This window comes from Bubalus bubalis, chromosome 2, assembly GCF_019923935.1.
Source record: "Bubalus bubalis isolate 160015118507 breed Murrah chromosome 2, NDDB_SH_1, whole genome shotgun sequence".
Classification (NCBI taxonomy): Eukaryota; Metazoa; Chordata; class Mammalia; order Artiodactyla; family Bovidae; genus Bubalus; species Bubalus bubalis.
This window is the reverse complement of record NC_059158.1, coordinates 24,196,710-24,217,331: the sequence shown is the minus strand read 5'-3', so window position 1 is coordinate 24,217,331 and position 20,622 is coordinate 24,196,710. Positions and strand designations below refer to the sequence as shown.

General features: G+C 51.0%; 3 protein-coding genes across 7 annotated transcripts; 2 read left to right on the top strand and 1 right to left on the bottom strand.

Annotated features, from left to right (window-relative positions):
• The first annotated feature begins 1,827 nt into the window (after positions 1–1,827).
• On the top strand, positions 1,828–3,103 carry IER3 (immediate early response 3). The gene is made up of 2 exons (XM_006052319.3): positions 1,828–2,076; positions 2,177–3,103. Exons 1-2 carry the CDS (start codon positions 1,867–1,869, stop codon positions 2,435–2,437), a joined length of 471 nt encoding a protein of 156 aa, XP_006052381.2. The 5' UTR covers positions 1,828–1,866; the 3' UTR covers positions 2,438–3,103.
• A 403-nt stretch (positions 3,104–3,506) lies between these two features.
• FLOT1 (flotillin 1) lies at positions 3,507–13,511 on the top strand. Of its 5 annotated transcripts, none has more exons than XM_006052321.4 (13): positions 3,507–3,523; positions 3,879–4,086; positions 4,411–4,486; positions 4,574–4,664; positions 4,895–5,038; positions 5,176–5,295; positions 5,388–5,483; positions 5,693–5,845; positions 10,941–11,122; positions 11,279–11,324; positions 11,421–11,558; positions 11,813–11,977; positions 13,161–13,511. In XM_006052321.4, exons 2-13 carry the CDS (start codon positions 4,044–4,046, stop codon positions 13,188–13,190), a joined length of 1,284 nt encoding a protein of 427 aa, XP_006052383.2. In that variant the 5' UTR covers positions 3,507–3,523; positions 3,879–4,043; the 3' UTR covers positions 13,191–13,511. The 5 variants fall into 5 exon arrangements, with proteins under 5 accessions (XP_006052383.2, XP_025116325.2, XP_006052382.2 ...); XM_025260540.3 differs by lacking the exon at positions 3,507–3,523 and adding an exon at positions 3,543–3,724 and having other exon boundaries at positions 4,030–4,086; XM_006052320.4 differs by lacking the exon at positions 3,507–3,523 and adding an exon at positions 3,543–3,724.
• A 1,601-nt stretch (positions 13,512–15,112) lies between these two features.
• TUBB (tubulin beta class I) lies at positions 15,113–18,728 on the bottom strand. Its single transcript, XM_006052356.4, has 4 exons — positions 18,494–18,728; positions 16,998–17,106; positions 16,630–16,740; positions 15,113–16,349 (listed from the first exon to the last, which is right to left on the bottom strand). Exons 1-4 carry the CDS (start codon positions 18,548–18,550, stop codon positions 15,292–15,294), a joined length of 1,335 nt encoding a protein of 444 aa, XP_006052418.2. The 5' UTR covers positions 18,551–18,728; the 3' UTR covers positions 15,113–15,291.
• Between the last annotated feature and the right edge of the window lie 1,894 nt (positions 18,729–20,622).

The window sequence follows — 20,622 nt, the reverse complement described above, 5'->3', positions numbered from 1 at the left end:
TTGTGATTCCCCAAACACATCCTGTACTTTTCCAGCTCAAGGCCTTTGCTGATTCCATTCTCTTTCTCAGTCATCTTCCACATCTGACTTTGTGGTATCCCACCCACTGTTCAAGGTTATCTCAAATGCCATTCTTCCCTGTTGCCTTGTCTGATTGATTAGACACACAGGAACAGTTGCTCTGTTGGGTTCTCCTTAGACTTAGTCTTCCATTTTCTTAGAATCTGATGTGCTTGCTTTATCTGGCTTAGCTCACTCACCAACACACATGCTGGAACCTACCCCAGTACTCAATAGTACCTTTTAACAGGGTGTCTGGCCCTGTTGGGGCTTCCCAGGTGGCACTAGTGGTAAAGAACCTGCCTGTCAATGCAGGAGACATAAGAGATACAGATTCAATCCCTGGGTTGGGAAGATCCCCTGTAGGAGGAAATAGCAACCCACTTCAGTATTCTTGCCTGGAGAATCCCATGGACAGAGGAGCCTGGCAGGCTGCAGTCCATAGGGTTGCAGAGTTGGACATGACTGAAGCAACTTAGCGCACACACACACACACTGGCCCTGTTGAATGCTCAGAAGATGTTAAATTCTGTGTCCAGAGCAGCTGTCTCTAAGGCAGTTATGAAAATGTGTCCATTCTCTCTTGCATTATTATCATCACCACAACATTTGCATAATGTCTCACAGTTTAAATGTTCTTCATATAAACTTAAACCCAGGTGGCTGCTCACTTCTTGCCTTTGTATTTTGTGGTCCTCTGCTCCAGCCATGAATGCACATTTCTGCACATTGTGGGGTTGCCCCTGTGCAGTCTCTGCACTTTTGTTCTGTGCATGTGTGTATGTAATATGAATGTTGAAGGGGGACAGAATATGCCACCCAAAATGTGCTCCTCTGGCATGTGAATTATTTGGAGCAATCAAGATCCAGCAGAATCAAGAGAAGCCTTGCACCTCTGACTTCACGGCCTAAATAACTGAGGTAGGGGGCCTGGTCCAGCGATAACATTGACCGGAAAAACTAACCTGTTTGGCAGGACAAACATCTCATTAGCAATCACCTGCTCTTCTCATCTTCCTGTGAATTACCCACCTCCCCTTCAAGCCCCAGGCCTCTTTCCCATTCCTTAGCTAAAGATGGCATATAAACTTCAATTGCCTGACTGCCTTTGAGTCCCAAGTTTTCTTGGGCTCCTGTTAAGTATGCGATTAAATTTGTTCTCTCCTGTTAATCTGTCCTAGGTCAATTTAATTATTGAACCAGCCAAAGAAACTGGAAGAAAAGGAGAAATTTTTCCACCTCTACAACATGGTGTGTGTGTGTGTGCGCGAGCTAAAGCAGACAGACTTGTGCCTGTGTGTGCTAGTGTGTTTCATTTCTCTTGGGCTTCTTGACTGTTTCTTAATGACTTCCCCCCTGGCTGCTGTTTCCTGAGTCCCTACAAACGTGTGAATATGCACTGTAACTGTGGTTCCTAGACTCTGCTGGATCAGGACTGTAGCAAGAGGGCCAGACTTCCTTATGTAAGCCTTTCTGCACGTCCCCAGAGATGGGGATTTGTGGCTGAACCGTCTCAAACTGTCTGTGGGCCCCTCTCCAGCTGCCACATGTCCTGACATGTGCCCGCAGTCTGGGATTTCACCCGCCTCCACTCACAACTCACAACACACACTTGAGGAGTGCCTACGGTTGGCACTAGCCAAGTCTCCGCCCCCTCTCTATGCTTAATCTTCGGAATTTCCAGCCGACCGTCCAACCGCTCCCAGCCCAGGGTGGAGTTGAGAAGGGCCCGCCCAGTTCTCGGGGTACATAACTAGCTCTGCGGGATTGCGGGGCCACTCGTCCTTCGGCTCAGCTCAGCGCACAATGTGTCACTCTCGCAGCTCCCTCCCCACCATGACCGTCCTGCGGGCTCCGACCCCGGTTTCCTCCGCCAGCCCGGGACCCCGACGGGGCTCCGGTCCCGAGATCTTCACCTTCGACCCTCTCCCGGAGCCCGCGGTGGCCCCCGCTGCGCGCCCTAGCGCCACCCGCGGGCATCGAAAGCGCAGCCGTAGGGTCCTCTACCCACGAGTGGTGAGTGTCGCCGAAGTGGACAGTCCCGGGGGAAGAGGAGGGTGAACCACTGGACGCCGGGGCCCCGATCTTACCTGTTCTTTTTATCATCTCCCCTCAGGTCCGGCGTCAGCTGCCAGTCGAGGAACCGAACCCTGCCAAAAGGCTGCTCTTTGTCCTGCTGACCATCATCTTCTGCCAGATCTTAATGGCTGAAGACAGTGTGTCTGCACCCCTGGCCCCGGAGGACACCTCCAGCGCGCCGTCCCCCGCGCCCACCGCTGCAACCCCGGTCTTCGAGCCCCTTAATCTGACCTCGGAGCCCTCGGACTACGCTTTGGATCTCAGCACTTTTCTCCAGCAACACCCGGCCGCCTTCTAACCGGGACTCCCCACCTCCCCCCAAAGAACCTGAAAAACCAAGAAACACTGGGTGTACCTGGTGCGCGAGAGCGTATCCCAAACTGGGACTCGCGAGGCAACTCGCACTCAGAACACTACGGCGGAGACGCCAGTCCGAGCCTGGGAGAGACAGGCACCGGCACGCCGGGGCTAGGCCGGGTGGGGAATGAGTGCGTCGTTAACTTATTTCTCATTGCTCCTAATAATATTTATGTGTATTTATGTGTGTCCCCCTAGGTGATGGAGGGGTGTATGTAATATTTATTTTAACTTATGCAGGAGTGCGAGATGTGCACCTTGCTGCAAATACAGGTCTCTGGGTATTTATTGGGCTCTGTGGGGTTGGTGGAGGCAAGCACCCAGAACTGAGCGAGGCCGGGAAAAGGGATGGAGGAAACCCAGGTCGAGAAGGCGCCCAGGCTGGGAGTCAAGGATGGTGGTGGGTCGCAGTGACACTCTCAGTCCTCCAGCATCTCAACTCGCGAGTCTGTGAAGATTCGGGGAACCGTTGAGAATAAGGTCCCTGGCCTACACTCTCCTTGAAGTTGCCTCCAGAGGGGTGGCTGCGGGGTCGGTGGGCTGTCAGGAGGCTGCTCTGGGGTCGCCCCGTATGTTCTATGAACACAAATAAACTTGATTTACTGTCTGCAGTCATGTAAGTGTCTCTTTACAAGTGGCGGTCCCCCACTCTCCTCAAGGCGCCAGGAGGAGGAGGAGCCGCGGTCAAGTCCCTAGCCGGTGCTCCTCCCCGGGCCCCTGAGTCCCTCCTCCCGGAGCCACGGAACTCAGCATCTTGTGACCGGATGCTGTCAGTCGTTGCCCAATCTGCGGTTTTTCTCAGTTGACAAGGGGCAAATCCGACATGAGTCAATCTCCCTCTCCCCGGGTGCGGGACTCAGGGAAGTCACGCCGCACGGGGCGGGGCGTGGGGCGGCCTGGGCGGGACTTCCGGCCCCAGAGCGGCTAAGTGGGGCCTCCTCCCCCTTCCCGGGACCGCTTCTGCTGCTCTCGAGGGCTGCGGATCTGAGCTGGGCCTGCCAGGAAAGGGGCGGGTCGGACGCCCGAGGTCGGGGGTGGGGTGGAGGGGGTGGTCCTCCGCGGGGGGCGGGGTCGCGTCTGCAGCAGCAACAGGGTGCGGCTGGGTTGGGGGCGCGGGCCCAGCTCCCAGGGAGACCCTACGCGGGTGGCATCTGCTAGACTCCCAGGTCCCCTACGTAGCCCCGCCCTCCCTGGGACCCCAGCCCGGCCGCCGCCCGAGTCCGGGAAGGTAGGTGGGGGAGGGGAGATGGAGTGGGTTGCAGAGGAACAGGGAGGGTAACGCAAGGGTCTGGGGACCTCTCCGGGTCCAGAGAGCTTCATATCACTGAAGGTGGGGCGCGGTGAGCGGCTGAGAATCTCTGGCTGTCTGCGAAATTTCACAGGAAAAGCCTTAGCGTATCCGGGGTTGCGGAAGAGCCTGGGCCTCGGCGTCTGCAGGCTGGGCGTGACTGACTGGAAAGGGAAAGAGTTCGCTCTTGTGGATTGAGCGGCGCACCTTCGCATCCGCAAAGGCTTTCTCTCCCCCTCCTCCAGCTCCAGCCTGAGCCATGTTTTTCACCTGTGGCCCAAATGAGGCCATGGTGGTCTCCGGTAAGTATTGTTTTCTGCTCAGCCAGTGAGCCCCCCCTGCAGAGGTCCCTTCAGAGGAAGTCCCTGCAGAGGTCTCTTCCCTGTCTCCCTACCAGTTCCCCAGAGCCAGGCCTTCTGTCCACCCCGCCCACGATGGCTGCATGCCACCCACTTGTGATTATTCCTTGTGTAGCCTTCCAAGGCCTGGACTGCCCCTGGCCCCTGTCAGCTTCCAGCTTTCCTCGTGGAGGTTGCTCCGCGCTCCCTTCCCAAGTTCTGTCTCCCCACGTTACAGCTCTACCGCGGCCACAGGTCACCACAGCTCACTGCCCCCTCCCCTTGCAGGTTTCTGCCGGAGCCCCCCAGTCATGGTGGCTGGAGGCCGTGTCTTTGTCCTGCCCTGCATCCAGCAAATCCAAAGGTAGGTAGCAAGAAAACTGGGGAAAGGGAACCCCCGTTTTCTCCCTTTCTTCCTTTTCACGCTGTCCATCCCTTCTCTTTCCCTTAGGATCTCACTCAACACACTGACCCTCAATGTCAAGAGTGAAAAGGTTTACACTCGCCATGGGGTCCCCATCTCAGTCACTGGCATTGCCCAGGTGAGGCTTTCAGAGCCTTTCCCCCAAAGCCCACTCCCCTACCCAGCATCTTCTGTGTCCCCAGACATTAAGAATCTTCTCACATTGGCTTTCCCTATCTCTGCCTGTGGAGAAATTTCTCTGCGAGTCTCCACTTCTCCAGGGATCCCCAAGGCACCTGACTCTCCCTGCCTCTACTCTGGTTTCAGGAGGTCTTCCCCACACCCTCCCCAACTCTGTTGTGGCTACAGGTAAAGATCCAGGGCCAGAACAAGGAGATGCTGGCCGCCGCCTGCCAGATGTTCCTGGGGAAGACGGAGGCAGAGATCGCCCACATCGCGCTGGAGACACTGGAGGGCCACCAGAGGGCTATCATGGCCCACATGACCGTGGAGGTGGGCCTAAGGGCAGGGAGAGATCGGGAAGGGATGCCAGAGTGCAAGGGGCCTAAGAACCCAACTAGTCTGAGGAAGACGGTGGCCAGAGGATCTGAACACGTCCCTTCCCTCTTCTTTCCATCCTGTTATCCCAGGAAATCTATAAGGACAGGCAGAAATTCTCAGAGCAGGTTTTCAAAGTGGCCTCCTCAGACCTGGTCAACATGGGCATCAGCGTGGTCAGCTATACCCTGAAGGACATTCACGACGATCAGGTAAACCTCAGCAGTTGGTCCTCCCTACTTCCCTGCTCCCATCTGGTAAACCTTCCCTCCTGAGGATTGTGACATCTGCATCTCTCCCACAGGACTATTTGCACTCCTTGGGGAAGGCTCGAACAGCTCAGGTCCAAAAAGATGCTCGGATTGGGGAAGCAGAGGCCAAAAGAGATGCCGGGATCCGGGTGAGAGAGCTGGGGGTTGCTTGGTCTCCGAGGGCTTTTTGTGTACCTGATGGGAGAGGGGGTGGCGTGAGGGCCAGTGGAGCAGGGTTGGCAGAGGATGTAGATGAGGCCGGGCCCAGGGCAAAGATGGAGGAGCTCGGCGGAGAGCAGGCTGTCTCCCTTGGGCTTTCTGCCTACTCTGATGTCCTACCCAATCTCTGCATGAACAGGAGGCCAAAGCCAAGCAGGAAAAGGTGTCTGCTCAGTACCTGAGTGAGATTGAGATGGCCAAGGCACAGAGGGACTACGAGCTGAAGAAGGCCGCATACGACATCGAAGTCAACACGCGCCGAGCACAGGCTGACCTGGCCTACCAACTTCAGGTCAGAGTCCCCATGCTGGCCCTGCGGCCAGGCTGGACTTCACTCCCTCCCTGTTCTTCTCAGGCCACCACTCTCTCTCATATCCTGACTTTGATCCCCTTATTTTGACTCTCAGTTTCTGACCCAACTCCTCCATATGAGGAAGATTTAAAAGACCTAAATGTTTCAGCTGAAAAGCAAAGAAAAGGCCTAGAAAGGGGGTGTAGATAGGGCTGATCATGGGCTTGGGGCGGGTTGTGTCCTGGGCAAGGGCACCTGGATGAAGGGTGAACCAGAGCTCAGATCGGCCTGTGCTCCACTCCCCAAGCTGTGCATTGTGAATGGGTCTGCATCTCCCCAGAGGAACAGGTGCCTTTTTCTCATTTGCACAGCAGTCCTCCAAGGCTCCCAGCAGCCCTGGCGATCACAGAGGGTGTGAGGAAGAGAAACATGGACCTGGGCTCTGAATCCCACAAAGTGACCTGTGGGGGCCTTGATAATGCAGCAAAGTGTAGTTGATCCTCATCATTCGCAGATCTTGTATTTGAGAATTTGCCTCAATGCTAAAATGTTTTAAAGAGCTAATGCTAAATGAGCACTGGTTTCCCTAGTGCTCTTTGTCTTGATGACCATTTGCAGACATGCACAGAGTGGAGAAAAATTTGAGTTGCCTGATAACGTGCCTCTCAGTTGAGGTTGAACAAGATGTTTTTTCCTTCTTGTTTTATCTCCTACTGTAAACAATGTCATTTTCGCAGTATATTCACTGCTACATATTTTGCACTTTTGTGCTCTGTGTTGGTGATTTCACAGTTCAAAATGCCCCCAAGTGTAGTGCTAAGTGCCATCTAGCGTTCCTAAGTCCAAGAAGACTTGATGTGCTTGATGGAGAAAATACGTGTGTTAGATAAGCTGCTTTCGGGCATGAGTTATAGTGCTGTTGGATGTGAGTTCATTGCTAATGAATCAACAAATACATTACATATGGTGTCTTTACGCAGAAATACATAAAACAAAGATATATAGGACTTCCCTGACAATCCAGTGGTTAAAACTCTGTGCTTCCAGTGCAGGGGTCGATCCCTGGTTGGGGAACTAAGATCCCACAATAAGTATTTGTTAATTCAGTGTTCATGGCTACTTTATGAAAACCGGAACTACCATGAATAATGAGAATCAACTGTACTTTGAGACCTTTACCCAATATTATGAAATTCATTTTTGCCAAGAGTTGGTGTAGGCTGAAAGCATTAAGTGTAACACATCTTTAGTTATGATATTAAATCCCTGGGTGGCTTGATAGGTGCCTGAGTGTGGCATAGTACTCGCTGCTCAAAGTGTGGTCTGCCTCCCAGCAACAGCACATCCCTGGGGAGCTTGTTATAAATACAAAATCCGAGGCTCCAGCCCAACAGACCAAATCAGAATCTATATTTTAACAAAATCTCTAGGTGATTCATGTACACATTGAAGTTTGAGAAGCATTGATTTAGTGAAAACCACCAGCTTGGGTGGGACTTTATCTTCTCAACATGGCTTTCCTTGTCTGCTAATCAAAGGATAGCCTGGTTTGGGTTCTGTTCAACTTTTATTAGTCCCTCGTTTTGTGTCAGACTTTGTGCTAGGTGCTGGAAAAATAAGGATTTATTCAACAGAGATCTATTAAATGCCTACTATATGCCAGGCATTGTTTTGGAGGTGAGTATATAAGTATGAATGAGAGAATAAAATTCCTGCCCTCATGGAGCTTTACATTATAATATATGAGACAACTAATAAGCAAATAATCTTCATTGACTCTAATTAAGTTGTTTAACTGCTATGAAGGAAATAAATTGGTGGTATTCTATTGGAGGGGTATTCTGTTAGGTTGGGGATGATCAGAGAAACCTTCTGTGAGAAAATGATATATAAGATAACCCTGAAGATGAGAAAGAGCCAGCAATGTAAAGAGTTGCGAGCTAAGAATGTTCTAGTCCAGTGCTGTTCAAATAGAATTTATATATATGGCAAGAGACTAGGCAGGGGACTAGCACATGCAAAGATCTTGATGTAAAAAAGAGGGGTTGTGTCCCAGGAACACAAAGGAGGTTTCTGATCCAGCATGACTGGTGTGCTGTGAGTGAGGAGAGGCAGAGGGAAGCAGATCTCCTAGGGTTTGGGGAGCCAGTATTCTTGCCTGGAGAATCACTGTGGACAAAGGAGCCTGGTGGGTTACAGTCCATGGGGTCGCAAAGAGTAGGACACGACTGAGCAACCAAGCACACAACAACAGATGGACACTTAGAAGAAGATTCAAAGCACGATGGGAAACTATTGGAGAACCTCAGGAAGGGAAGTACTCTGGTCTAGTTTACATTTTTACAAAGATTAGTCCAGCTGCTGCATCGAGAATTGATTGTCAAAAGAAAACAGAGGAAGCAAGAAGATGAATTAGGTTTGTCAAAGCTGTGAATGGCATAAATGCAGCTAATTGCACTCCCTCTTAAAATCTCATTAAATTCACATAGAGTAATTGGGAGAGAAAAAAAAAAGGTGGAGCGAATAGGAACAGAAGGAACAGAAACCATGGCATCACTGTGGAAGCTGGAAAGTCGGGGCAACTGACGACTCAAGAAGTGTCTGAGACAGCTGAGCACAAAGCTGCAGGGGAGAAAACAATGAAATGACCTGAGGCACAGAAGTTGTCAGTACCAGGGGCCTCTGGAGCTGGGATAAGTTGGTTGAAATAAGGAGAAACAGGTGAAAAGTGACTTCTCAGAGCTGTCTGCCTCTGAGTGATGCTCCCTCTCCCAGTAACAGGCATGAAGAGACTGCCTATTGAATGCTGAATACCGACCGCTTCTCCAGCCCCTTATTCCACATGGCTCCCAGAACCCGCATATTCCAAAGAAGAGATCAAAAGATTGCTCTGAGGAACATGACCAATCCAATATGAAAGACTTGCAGGTCCTGAATCAGAGGTTCCTCAGCAGATGAACTACCCAGGTCACCCTAGAGTGAAGCGGAAAGCCTCCGAGCCTCACCCACATACCCAGAGCTTCCCTTCAGTGTTTCTGACCTTCCTCGCGGTGAGCAGACAAGCATGGACTCCCTGACATATGAAGGATCCTGCAACAAGAAGGACAGGCCAAAACCACAAGCAGAGCAAAGCAGTTTGAAGGATATGTGCTATGCAGAGAGAAGAAAGCTTTAAAAGTAATATCCTCAGTAAGATAAAAGAATAATTCATATCCAGCAAATCAGGACGTAGAAAACAAAGAGCTTTTAGAAATTAATAAGGTGGTAGAAATGGGGGAAAAAAAAAAACAATGGAAGAGAAATTCTAATAAATTTGTCAGAAGATAGAACAAAACAGATGGAAAAATTAGGAAAGAATATTAGAGGCCAGACCAGGAGACTCAACAGAACAAAATGGAAGGAAATCATCAGTGAAAAAAATCAGACATGTTTATCTGACTTTCTAGATTAAATGATCCACCAAGTACCTAACATAGTGGATGAAAAACATCTGCCTTGAAGCACATCACTGAAATTTCAGAACACCAAGGATTAAAGAACTAAAAGCTTCCAGAGAGAATGAAGAGATGTCAAGCAGCAGAATGACTTCAGATTTCTCAAGAAGCTAGAGGACCATGGAGCAATGCCTTCAAAATTCTGGTGGAAAATTAATAACAGCATAGTAAACTGAACTCAGGGGGCTTCCCTGGTGGCTCAGGCTGTAAAGACTCTACCTGCAATGCAGGAGACCCTGGTTTGATTCTTGTGTTGTGAAGATCCCCTGGAGAAGGGAATGGCAACCCACTCCAGTATTCTTGCTCGGAGAATCTCATGGACAGAGGAGCCTGGTGGACTACCAGTCCATGGGGTTGCAAAGAGTCAGGCGCAACTTAGCGACTAACACTTTGACTTTCACAACCTGTACTCAACTTAATCATCATTCAAATAGAAGAACAAAATCAAAAACCCACAGAAGCAAGATCTCAAAAAATATATCCCATGTACTCTTTCTGAGGGAATGGCTGAAGGCTGGGTCTAAAGAAGAGAAAGAAGGGGGTGGAAGTGGGGGCTCTAACACAGGAGCACCATGATGCCGCACCCTGAGGTCAAGCGTTAACTAGTCCAGTTTGGAACAGGTTTGAAATTTTAGGGTCAAAGAGGACAAGGTACCACGTCTAGAAGCCCTCTTCCTCTGGAATGAACACATGGGCCCTTTAAAGGCAGGGGCTCCATCTCTCATGTGGATATATCACAGGCAAGATGGTGCATGGCTAAGCCAGAGCAATGAGGCAAGAAGTATGTTCGTCCTCCAGACCTCTGCTCACCGACATGTTGGCAAGAGCCTTCTGACCCCTGTACTCTCCAAGGAATAAGAAAATGAAATCTGCCTTTACTTAGGAAGACTACTTGAGGAAGTAGTCTATGATGTATACATACCCTTGTATATGTATACAGTAGCCCTGGAAGGATAGACAACAAGCTGGTCACAGTGGTTGTTTGAGAGGAAGGGAACCAACCAGGTGGCTTGAGAAATAGGTGGAAAGAGATCTTGCTTTACTTTTATTTTGAATTTGGACGACCTACAAAAGATAAACACACACACACACCGTCCCCCTACTCCCCAAAAGCTGGCAAGAGGCTATTCAGAAGCCAGTTGCCAGTTGCCACTAAGATAACCGCTACACTGATGGAGAGAAATGGCTGGACTTGGAGGTGAGGGATGGTCACCATGTGCGCAGTGCCCTCCAGGCGCTCATACTCTACAGGAAGACTTGGTGGAGAAATAGGGGGATGGGGAGCTCAGTGGAGGGACGCTTCACCTGGCCTGAGGGCAAACAGGGGCTGGGTTGCAGCCCTATCCAGCCCTGAAGCTAGCTAAGACTGCCTGGGGAACAGCCCTAACCATGGATATTGGCCCTGATGGGGAGGACCAGACCCCTCCCCAGGCCATACCTCAGATCTGTCCCAGAAATGGACTGCACTGGGCCGGCTGAGCCCACGGAGACCAGCTGCACGTGGTGTGCTCTGTGTTAACATCCTGCCCTGGAGCCTTGGCCCTCCCTGCTTCCCAGGCGCTTGCTCCGCAACTCTGACTCTGAGCATCCCTCCTACGCAGGTGGCCAAGACGAAGCAGCAGATCGAGGAGCAGCGGGTGCAGGTGCAGGTGGTGGAGCGGGCCCAGCAGGTGGCAGTGCAGGAGCAGGAGATCGCCCGCCGGGAGAAGGAACTGGAGGCCCGCGTGCGCAAGCCGGCGGAAGCCGAGCGCTACAAGCTGGAGCGCCTGGCGGAGGCAGAGAAGTAAACACCCCTCCCTGCCCCTCTCAGGGTTCTTTCACCACCTGGGCGCCCCCAGACAAAAAGCTGAGGCCTTTTCTACCTGTCCTCCTTCTGCCGAGTCTTTCTCCCAGAGCAAGGGCTCTTCTTCAACTACCCCCTCCACTCCCCTTTGCCCAGGTCCCAGCTGATCATGCAGGCGGAGGCAGAAGCCGAGGCTGTGCGGGTGAGTTAGCCAACTGATGGAAGGAGTGGGGTGCTGCTGGTGCTGAGGTCTCTCGTCCTCACCTACCGTATCTCACGTGTCCTGTACCCTCCTCAGATGCGTGGAGAAGCCGAGGCCTTTGCCATAGGGGCCCGAGCCAGGGCCGAGGCTGAGCAGATGGCCAAGAAGGCAGAAGCATTCCAGCTGTACCAGGAGGCTGCTCAGCTGGACATGCTGCTGGAGAAGCTGCCCCAGGTCTGGGGTGGGGCTGGGGGTGGGGGTGGTGGAGGGCATATGGACAAGAGCAGAGGAGGGACAGGAGGGAACGAGGGGCCGGGGAGAACCAGGCTAGGGGCCATGAATTAGGGGTGGGAATTACAAGCCAGTGACCAGAACAAGGAAGGGTGATGCTCACAAAAGAGAAGAACACAGGTCTTAAAACCCAGAGTAAGGAGTCTTAGGATGGGTGTGGTGAGACCCTGGTGCTGAGTGGACATCTTACCTACCAGGTGGCAGAGGAGATCAGTGGTCCCTTGACCTCAGCCAATAAGATCACACTGGTGTCCAGTGGAAGTGGGGCCATGGGAGCAGCCAAAGTGACCGGGGAAGTGCTGGACATCCTGAGCTGCCTGCCAGAGAGCGTCGAGAGACTCACAGGCGTCAGCATCTCCCAGGTGAGGGTTTCTAGGGTGGGGCTGGGAGCCGAATTGCCAGGTTCCTGTGGCATATGACACAGCGGGCCCAGCATGGGGCTAGCACCCAGGAGGCCTGGGGCTGCTGACATTTAGTCATTGCTTTCCATGTGCCAGACAGAGTGCTAAGCTCCTGCACAAATGGTTTAGAAAACTTTTTAAAATCAAACTTCCTTTGGGGTGTGTAGGGTTTTACAAAGTGAAGAAACTGAACTTTCAGTTTAGCCCGTGTCATTCATACATGGTGAAGCTGGGCTTCAAACCCAGGCCTGCTGTCTCTAGAGCCTCTGCTCTTCTTGGTCACACACACACGTGTGTGTGTGTGTGGCTGTGTGTGTGTGTGGCTGGCTCTGTGTGTGTGTGTAGCTCAGTCGTGTCCAACTCTATCCAACCCTATGAACTGTATGTAGTCCACCAGGCTTCTCTGTCCATGGAATTCTTCAGGCAAGAATACTGGAGTTGCCATGCCCTTCTCCAGGGGATCTTCTTGACCCAGGGATCGAACCTGGATCTCCTGCATTGCAGGCAGACTATCTTCTGAGTCACCAGGGAACTAACCCACTAGCAGAAGGAACTGGTTACAGCCTGTTGACGTTGAATTCCAGGTGTATCACTGCTTTCCTTGGTGCCCGTTTAGTCACCTGTTGGTTATGGTAGAGATCAGGGAGTGGGATCTGGAGCCAGACTGTTGTGGTGTGAATCCTGGCGGAAGTGCATGCCAGCTGACCTTAGACAAGTTCATCTACTCTGCACTTGTTTCCTCACCTTAAAGCCAGGTCAATTAAAAGTAACCACCCTGTTGAATTGTTAAGGGGATTAAATGGGTAAATACTTGGAGTGTTTAGTGTCTAGCACATAGTACTATATGAAGAGTGTGTTAAATAAATGCCTATGTAAATAAAAACACTGAGCTGAATCAGTGACCTTTGAGCTGGGTTCCTTGGAGTCTCCCTGAGGGCCTGCACAAGCAGAGATCTGGCCCCCTTCACCCCTTTCTTCACTCATGCAAGAATCTGAATGACTGCTTGGCAAAGGCAGTGAGATAGGGTACTAGGAAAAACTAGAATACTTCTGTAAGAATGTCTTCCCTGCAGCCCATTCGTCCAGATGGGAGCCTGGGAGAACAGGTACCTGGTTCACAGTCACCACTGTTGTTTTTTGCCAGGTGAACCACAAGCCTCTGCGAACAGCCTGAGCCCTGGACCTTCGTGATGCCCCATCTCATAACTCAAGTTGCCTGAATGGTCCCGTTATTGCACGCACTTCAGCCGGCTCCCTGAGCACATCACCTCTCCTTGCCAAATAGCCTGTGCCTTGCCTTGGAAGGGAATTGTTCCCTTTCCCAATCCCATACTGCCAAGACTGCCAATCCCCTAGGGCTCCCATGCCTTCTGATGACCCACCCCCAACTTATTTAAACTAAGCCTGTTGTCCAGAATTCTTCCCTGACCAAATCTTAAGGGATGGTCTGCAGGTCTCAACTTTGTCAAATAAATCAGTAAGTACTGATACTTAATTCAGTGTAACTAATTCAAAATGAACGCTAGAGTGTAGCTTTCTCTCTTGCATTCAATGTGCTTTTTACAGTGGGAGCGAAGCAGTAGTTACTTGTACTGTTAAGAGTTGTAGAATACCCCCACTCTACCCTGAAATTCATTATAGTCAGAAAAGCATCCTTAAGTAGCAGCAGTCAGTAATTATGTTAGTCCCTAGAATTACTGATAATAAAGGGAAATTTGAGACTTAACACTGTGCTCTTTGTAGCATGAGTTATTAGGTGGAACACTAAAGTGTCAGTTTAGAATGGGACTATGACACCACCCCTCCCCAGGTGATTTTTGCCTTAGGCTGAGAAAACCCATATACCCATAACTGAATGGAACCCAGGAGGTACTGTGTGTTCCAAGTGGTAAACAGTGTCTGTGCATCTCCCAAGATTCTTCTGGAGCACTGTTAAAAACAGACTGCTGGGGTCCAACCCACTTTTGGTTCAGTACATCTGGGCAGGTGGGAGAATCTCTATTTCTCCAAGTTCAAGGGGATGCTCATCTGGCAACCACTTATATGACATTCACCTCATTTCTCCTTTCTATCCCTAGATCTCCTCACATCTGAGCATCTATCCCAGTTATTAAGACAGGGTACCAGGGATTAAGGTGTAAGGATATTCTCACCTGTTTATAGGGAGCAGAGTATATTGTACAACTGACCTGGAGCCCCATGCCTCTTTCACCAGTGATCTTTCCCTGAATGAGCACACGTGCTGCGAAATTCTTTTCAGTTCCCATTTATTTTTGGCTCTTGGGGCAATGTCATCTTTTCAATATGAAAAAAAGCAGCAAGTTCAACACAATAGAAATCTGAAGTGTAGAATAGGACAAAATCAGGAAGTGGGGAAGCAGTAGCAGGAGAGATGAGATGTTTGCCAAAAGATGGAAGGTGTTCTGTCCCCTGTCTGGGGAATGACGTTTAGGTGGCAGCACATACCTTTCCATGTAGGTACAGAAGGGGCTGCTATTTATTTTTTTTTTATAAGAAAAGATGCGGTGGGGAGGGCTTTCTGGAGACTTAGAGACCAAGGCTATCTCTTGCTTCTCTTGACCCCCTTTCTCAAACAGGAGAAAGGAGGGGAATTCAACGTTATTATGAAGGAGATAAAGTGGAAGAGGAAGGGATTCCCACTTGGTAGGGTAGGGGCCAGAAACTTGCAAAGGTAATAGCTCAGGACAGAGCTTGGAAGGAGACTAAAAATGAAGATAATACTGTCAACACCTCTGCACAAGCTGAGAGGAGCGGGGAGATACCTGGCACCTAGGACTTCAGTACCCTGGATGCCCCTCTCCAAATCCAACCCTTTCTGGTAGGGACTTCTACTTGCTCAGTTTCCTTCCCCTGGGCCAGCACACTGGCCTAGGATGGCAGTCACCAATCCAGGTTTTCAGCACAAGGTTCTAAATGAGATTTGAGGAAACCCAGCCTCTTGGAGAGCTATCTTGAAAACAGAGAGGGAAATGTTAACTGGACAGATGGGAGGAGTGGGCACCAGAAGGAAAATGACAGGGTTACCCAGAATGCAGAAAATCGAGGCTCCCCAAGAGTGGAAAGAGAGAAGAGACATTCAACAAACAACAAATATTTATTGAGCGCCTATTATGTGCCAGGCACTGTTCTAGAATCCCCCCCAAAAAAGAAAAACAAGATAGATGCAGAAAATGCAAATTCTGAGGGAGAGGAAAGGGGTCGTTGAGGAAGAAGGCTGAGGGGATTGAGAAGCCTAAGGTGATAGGGACTTGGCCTTAGGCCTCCTCTTCGGCCTCCTCACCGAAATCCTCTTCCTCTTCTGCGGTGGCATCCTGGTACTGCTGGTACTCGGAGACGAGGTCGTTCATGTTGCTCTCAGCCTCGGTGAACTCCATCTCGTCCATGCCCTCACCTGTGTACCAGTGGAGGAAAGCCTTCCGGCGGAACATGGCCGTGAACTGCTCTGAGATGCGCTTGAACAGCTCCTGGATGGCCGTGCTGTTGCCAATGAAGGTGACTGCCATCTTCAGACCACGGGGTGGGATGTCGCAAACAGCTGTCTTGACGTTGTTGGGGATCCATTCCACGAAGTAGCTGCTGTTCTTATTCTGCACGTTGAGCATCTGCTCATCTACCTCCTTCATGGACATCCGCCCACGGAACACAGCAGCCACGGTGAGGTACCGGCCATGGCGGGGGTCACAGGCAGCCATCATGTTCTTGGCATCGAAGACCTGCTGGGTGAGCTCAGGGACAGTGAGGGCCCGATACTGCTGGCTGCCACGGCTGGTTAGAGGGGCAAAGCCAGGCATGAAGAAGTGGAGGCGTGGGAAGGGCACCATGTTGACGGCCAGCTTGCGGAGGTCAGCGTTGAGCTGGCCAGGGAAGCGGAGGCAAGTGGTGACTCCACTCATGGTGGCCGAGACGAGGTGGTTCAGGTCTCCGTAGGTTGGTGTGGTCAGCTTGAGGGTGCGGAAACATATGTCGTAAAGGGCCTCGTTGTCAATGCAGTAGGTTTCATCAGTGTTCTCCACCAGCTGATGGACAGAGAGGGTGGCGTTGTAGGGCTCAACCACAGTGTCGGAAACTTTGGGTGAGGGCACCACGCTGAAGGTGTTCATGATGCGGTCAGGATACTCTTCACGGATCTTGCTGATGAGCAAGGTGCCCATTCCGGAGCCGGTGCCCCCACCCAGCGAGTGGGTCAGCTGGAAGCCCTGCAGGCAGTCACAGCTCTCGGCCTCCTTCCGAACCACATCCAGGACCGAGTCAACCAGCTCGGCTCCCTCTGTATAGTGGCCCTTGGCCCAGTTGTTGCCTGCACCGGACTGACCTGCGATGGGGTTATAAGGCAAGCTTGTTCAGTCAAGTGTGAAATATACACAGCCCCATTTCTACCTTTCAACTTTTGGATTACGGCCAGTGGATTTTTCTTCCTTCTTACTCCCCAGTGATATATCTGCCCCTGTATAATTTTCTATCTAAATTACTTCCTCCACTCTCCATTAGATTTAAAAACACAAGTCTGTATAAACTCCAGTACAATCATTTCTAACTCTTGCTGCACCCAAATAACTCGAATAGCAGTATCTATTGATATCTCCCTAACTCACCAAAAACAAAGTTGTCTGGTCTGAAGATCTGACCAAAAGGACCTGAGCGAACAGAGTCCATGGTTCCGGGTTCTAGATCCACCAAGATAGCACGAGGGACATATTTGCCACCTAGGAGAAATAAAGTAAAAGAGTGAAAACTGGAAGACATAAAGGTAAATAAATTGGGGCCAAGAGAGAGCTGGGGACCCAAATGTGTGATTTCAGACACTGCCACCAGGTGGCAGCAGAGCCACTGGGAAAGAGAGAAAGGTCTCCAATGAGTGTAGATGGATTCATTCTAAGAGGGTAAAGGGTGTCCCGGGGAGGCAGAGACCCCAGAGAAGTGGGAGTGATGGGACCCCTGCATCCCGGGCTCTTTCCCTCACCTGTGGCTTCATTGTAGTACACGGAAATGCGGTCCAGTTGTAGGTCGCTGTCCCCATGATAGGTGCCGGTGGGGTCGATGCCATGTTCATCACTGATCACCTCCCAGAACTGCCAGGGAAGAGCAAAGAGTCTTCAACATCTCAGGGTCCAGACAATTATGCTCCCCTACTGCTATGTGAGCTCCAGATTCGCCTGTGGCGGGCCCTCCCCAAGGATCTAGCGTTTCTTCTGCCTGCCTGCCTGCCACACCCTTCCCCTAGCCACATGCACCTTCGGAAAAACGGCAGCTTTCACTGCCTGGGACGTGAGATGCTGTGTGGCTTAAAGGGCCCGGCGATCGCAGGCACGGGACTGGGTAGATGGAGGCAGTCACCCTGGGCACAAAGAGACGGGGGGGGGGGGGGGGGGGGGGGCGCAGAGAAAAAGAGTCACTGCCGCAGGAGCCCACCCCGCCCTGCACGTGACCGCGGCGCACGCACGCGCCAGGCGGCCGACAAAGGGAGGTGCCGCGCAAGGGCGGGGCCGAAGGGCGAATTCCGCGCGCCAGGGGCGGGGCTTGGCGCGGGCTCGTGCGCCCCCCGCCGGCCGGCCTGGCCGCATTGTCCCAGCGCGCCAGGGTCCCGCCCTTCTGCTACAACGTAGCAGCCGCACTTCCTCCCTGCCCCTCCCCCGCTACACTGTAATCGCGCGCAAAAAAAAAAAAAAAACACCCCTCCCCCTTGGCCTCGAAATTTCATTTCTTTGCTAGCTTTAACCCCCTTGCTTTAAATGAGGTTTTTTTTTTTTTCCTTTGTCCTATTCTCTAGCTCTGAGGAACCCTTTCAAAGAATGGACTCTCTTTTCCCCCTCGCCCTTTCTCCCTATCTGTCCACGCCCTTAAGAGTCTGTTAAGGGGAAATAAAAGGAACAAATTAGTCCAGCACATATTAGCCTTCCATGCACGAAAAACTGCGGGACCGTCCCTTGGGGATCGCGGGCGCCCGGAGATTCCTAATCATTTGTAAAGGATATCGCCCAGCCCACCTGGCTCATCGCGCCCCCACATTTGGATCTGACCTCTCGGCAGCTGCCCGCCATCCTCGCCCCTTCCCCATCTGGCTTAGCCCCACGAAGCCCCGCCAAGGGGGATGCACATGGGGAAAATCTCATCTAGCTTTTGTCTCGGGCCGTTTCCGCATCTCCCTCGCTTCCCGGTCCTCGGACCGTTAGGAGATCCCCTAAGTAAAATTTTACAGAAACTCGGTTTTCCCGCCCCCTAACCCTGAAGGGTCCTTTTAACAGCTTCCCCAAAATGAGCCTGCCAAGAAAAAGAATTCCTCATTTTTCAAAAGCAAATCCTAAGGTTCAAAGGTGCATTTATATAGAAAAGTTTTGAGGGGCAAATCTTGACTAAGAATGGAAGATGCAAACGTTCTACAACCATCCGTCATAATATACCTGTTTTTTTTTTTTTCCTTAAAAATAAATACAGTCAGAAGAGGTTAAAAATCCTTACCTTGGCACCGATCTGATTGCCACACTGACCGGCCTGGATGTGCACGATTTCCCTCATTGTTAAAATTTATTCTAATCTTTTTGCTCGCCTCAAAGTGTGTATGGGGCAAAAAAATAATATGGAATTAGTTTTTCTCTGCGGCTAGTCGCAGGGTGGAAAGATGGAACGGGACCCGGAGGCTGAAGCAGCGAGGTCCGAACGCGGCGGCAGGAAGGTTCTGAGAGGGAGAAAGGAGAGGGGAGGGCGCGGGAGGAAAGGCGGGCAGGGCGGGGCGCGCGTGCGCGGGGGCCGGGAGGCGGGAGAATTCGCCGCGCGCCGCGGTGGAGAGACAAAGCCTCACTAGGCTGGCCCTGATTAGTCCGTGCCGGTCCTGTATCACACGTCCATTGGTCCCTGCTGGACGAGCGCAGTCCTGCCTGGGAGTTGTAGTTCTCTATTGTTGTCCACGCTGCAAAATGAAAGGACGAATGGGTGGGTACTGGGTCTGGGGGTTTTGGTTTGGGTGTTTTGACTGAAAAACGGCCTGGCGCTAAGGTTCCTTCCTCTATGCCAGACTCTTCTGGCATCAAAAGAGAGTAGTTTTCGGGGGTACAGGAATTGGGAACCCTGGTGTGCCAGGCTTTGGAAGGTGGAGTGGAGGCACGCCCTGAAAGCTCCCCGCTGCGGTAGCTCTTGGGAAGACAGGACTGCTTAGCTCAGCGAAAACGGGGAGAAATGCGGCACCCTGATCTGCTATCTAACAGCTGGTCCCTGGTGACCCAACTGGCATGAACTCCAGTGAGCTGCGGCTCCTCCAGATACTTCGGGAAGGAGGAGGGCATTGCCTTCCTGCTATTTCCTTGGGAGCTTTCTAATGATAATATTTAGAAAGAAACAAAATTGCATCAAGGACTTTTCAGTATAAAAACTAATTGTCTGGAAGGTATGTTCAAGAATAGAGAAGCAGATATGCCGGAAGTCTCGGTCCATGGGGGGTTCTGCGCCTTAGAGCCGCGTTTAACACACTGTTAAGAGGCGAACTGTGGGGTGAGATACCTGATAGGCACTTTGATGAAGTCAATGTTTTTTCAGTTCGCTGATTTCACTGAGAGGTGGTTGACCATTGCAACCTTTCAAGAACCTCGGGATTAAAATAAAAGGGGTAGGGAGGGGGATGGGGAAAAAAATTGGATGAGCTCAAATCTTAGTGACATGTTTCTTCTCAGGGATTAATTCAACTTGAGAGATATTAAATGTCCACCAAACCAGTAGCTAGGAATACAAAAATGATTAAGGATTATCTCACTGTTCTCCAGGATCTTGCAATTTGGTGAGAAGTGTATAAAACACTAGAGTGTGGTAAGCACCATGATAAAGGACATGGGATATCAGGCTCCCTGAGTGTGTGCTCAGTCATGTACGACTCTTTGCTACCCCATGGACTGCAGCCCGCCTGGCTCCTCTGTCCATGGGATTTCCCAGTCAAGAATACTGGAGCTGGTTGCCATTTCCTTCTCCAGGGGATCTTTCCGGCCCAGGGATCAAACCCGTGTCTCCTGCGTCTCCTGAATTGGCAAGAGGGCTATTTACCTAAGAGGCTCTTGGTTAGATGATAGCAAGGTGTCAATTCACACTAGATTCAACACACATTTCTCATCTTCTAAATAAAAGAACATAAATTTCTGTAAGACTCGTCTACCCAGTAAAGGACTTCCCTGGTGGCTCAGACGGGTAAAGCGTCTGTCTACAATGCGGGAGACCCGGGTTCAATCCCTGGGTTTGGAAGATCCCCTTGAGAAGGAAATGGCAATACACTCCAGTACTATTGCTTGGAAAATCCCATGGACAAAGGAGCTTGATAGTCTACAGTCCATGGGGTCGCAAAGAGTCTGACAAGACTGTGCGACTTCACTTTCACTTTCACCCAGTTAAAACGTTTATGTTTGAAGGCACAATCACAATGAAAGTAGTTATGTATTTTGTGGTAGTGAAGAGAGTTCAGAATTCACGATTAAACTGTTTCAATTTGTCTCTAACAATAGCCGTAGGAGCCTAAGCAAGCTAACCTCCGCACAACTCTTATTTCTGGTAAGAATGAAGTGAGAATACGAATGCAAAAGGTCCTTCTAAATTATTCCTGTGAAATTTCT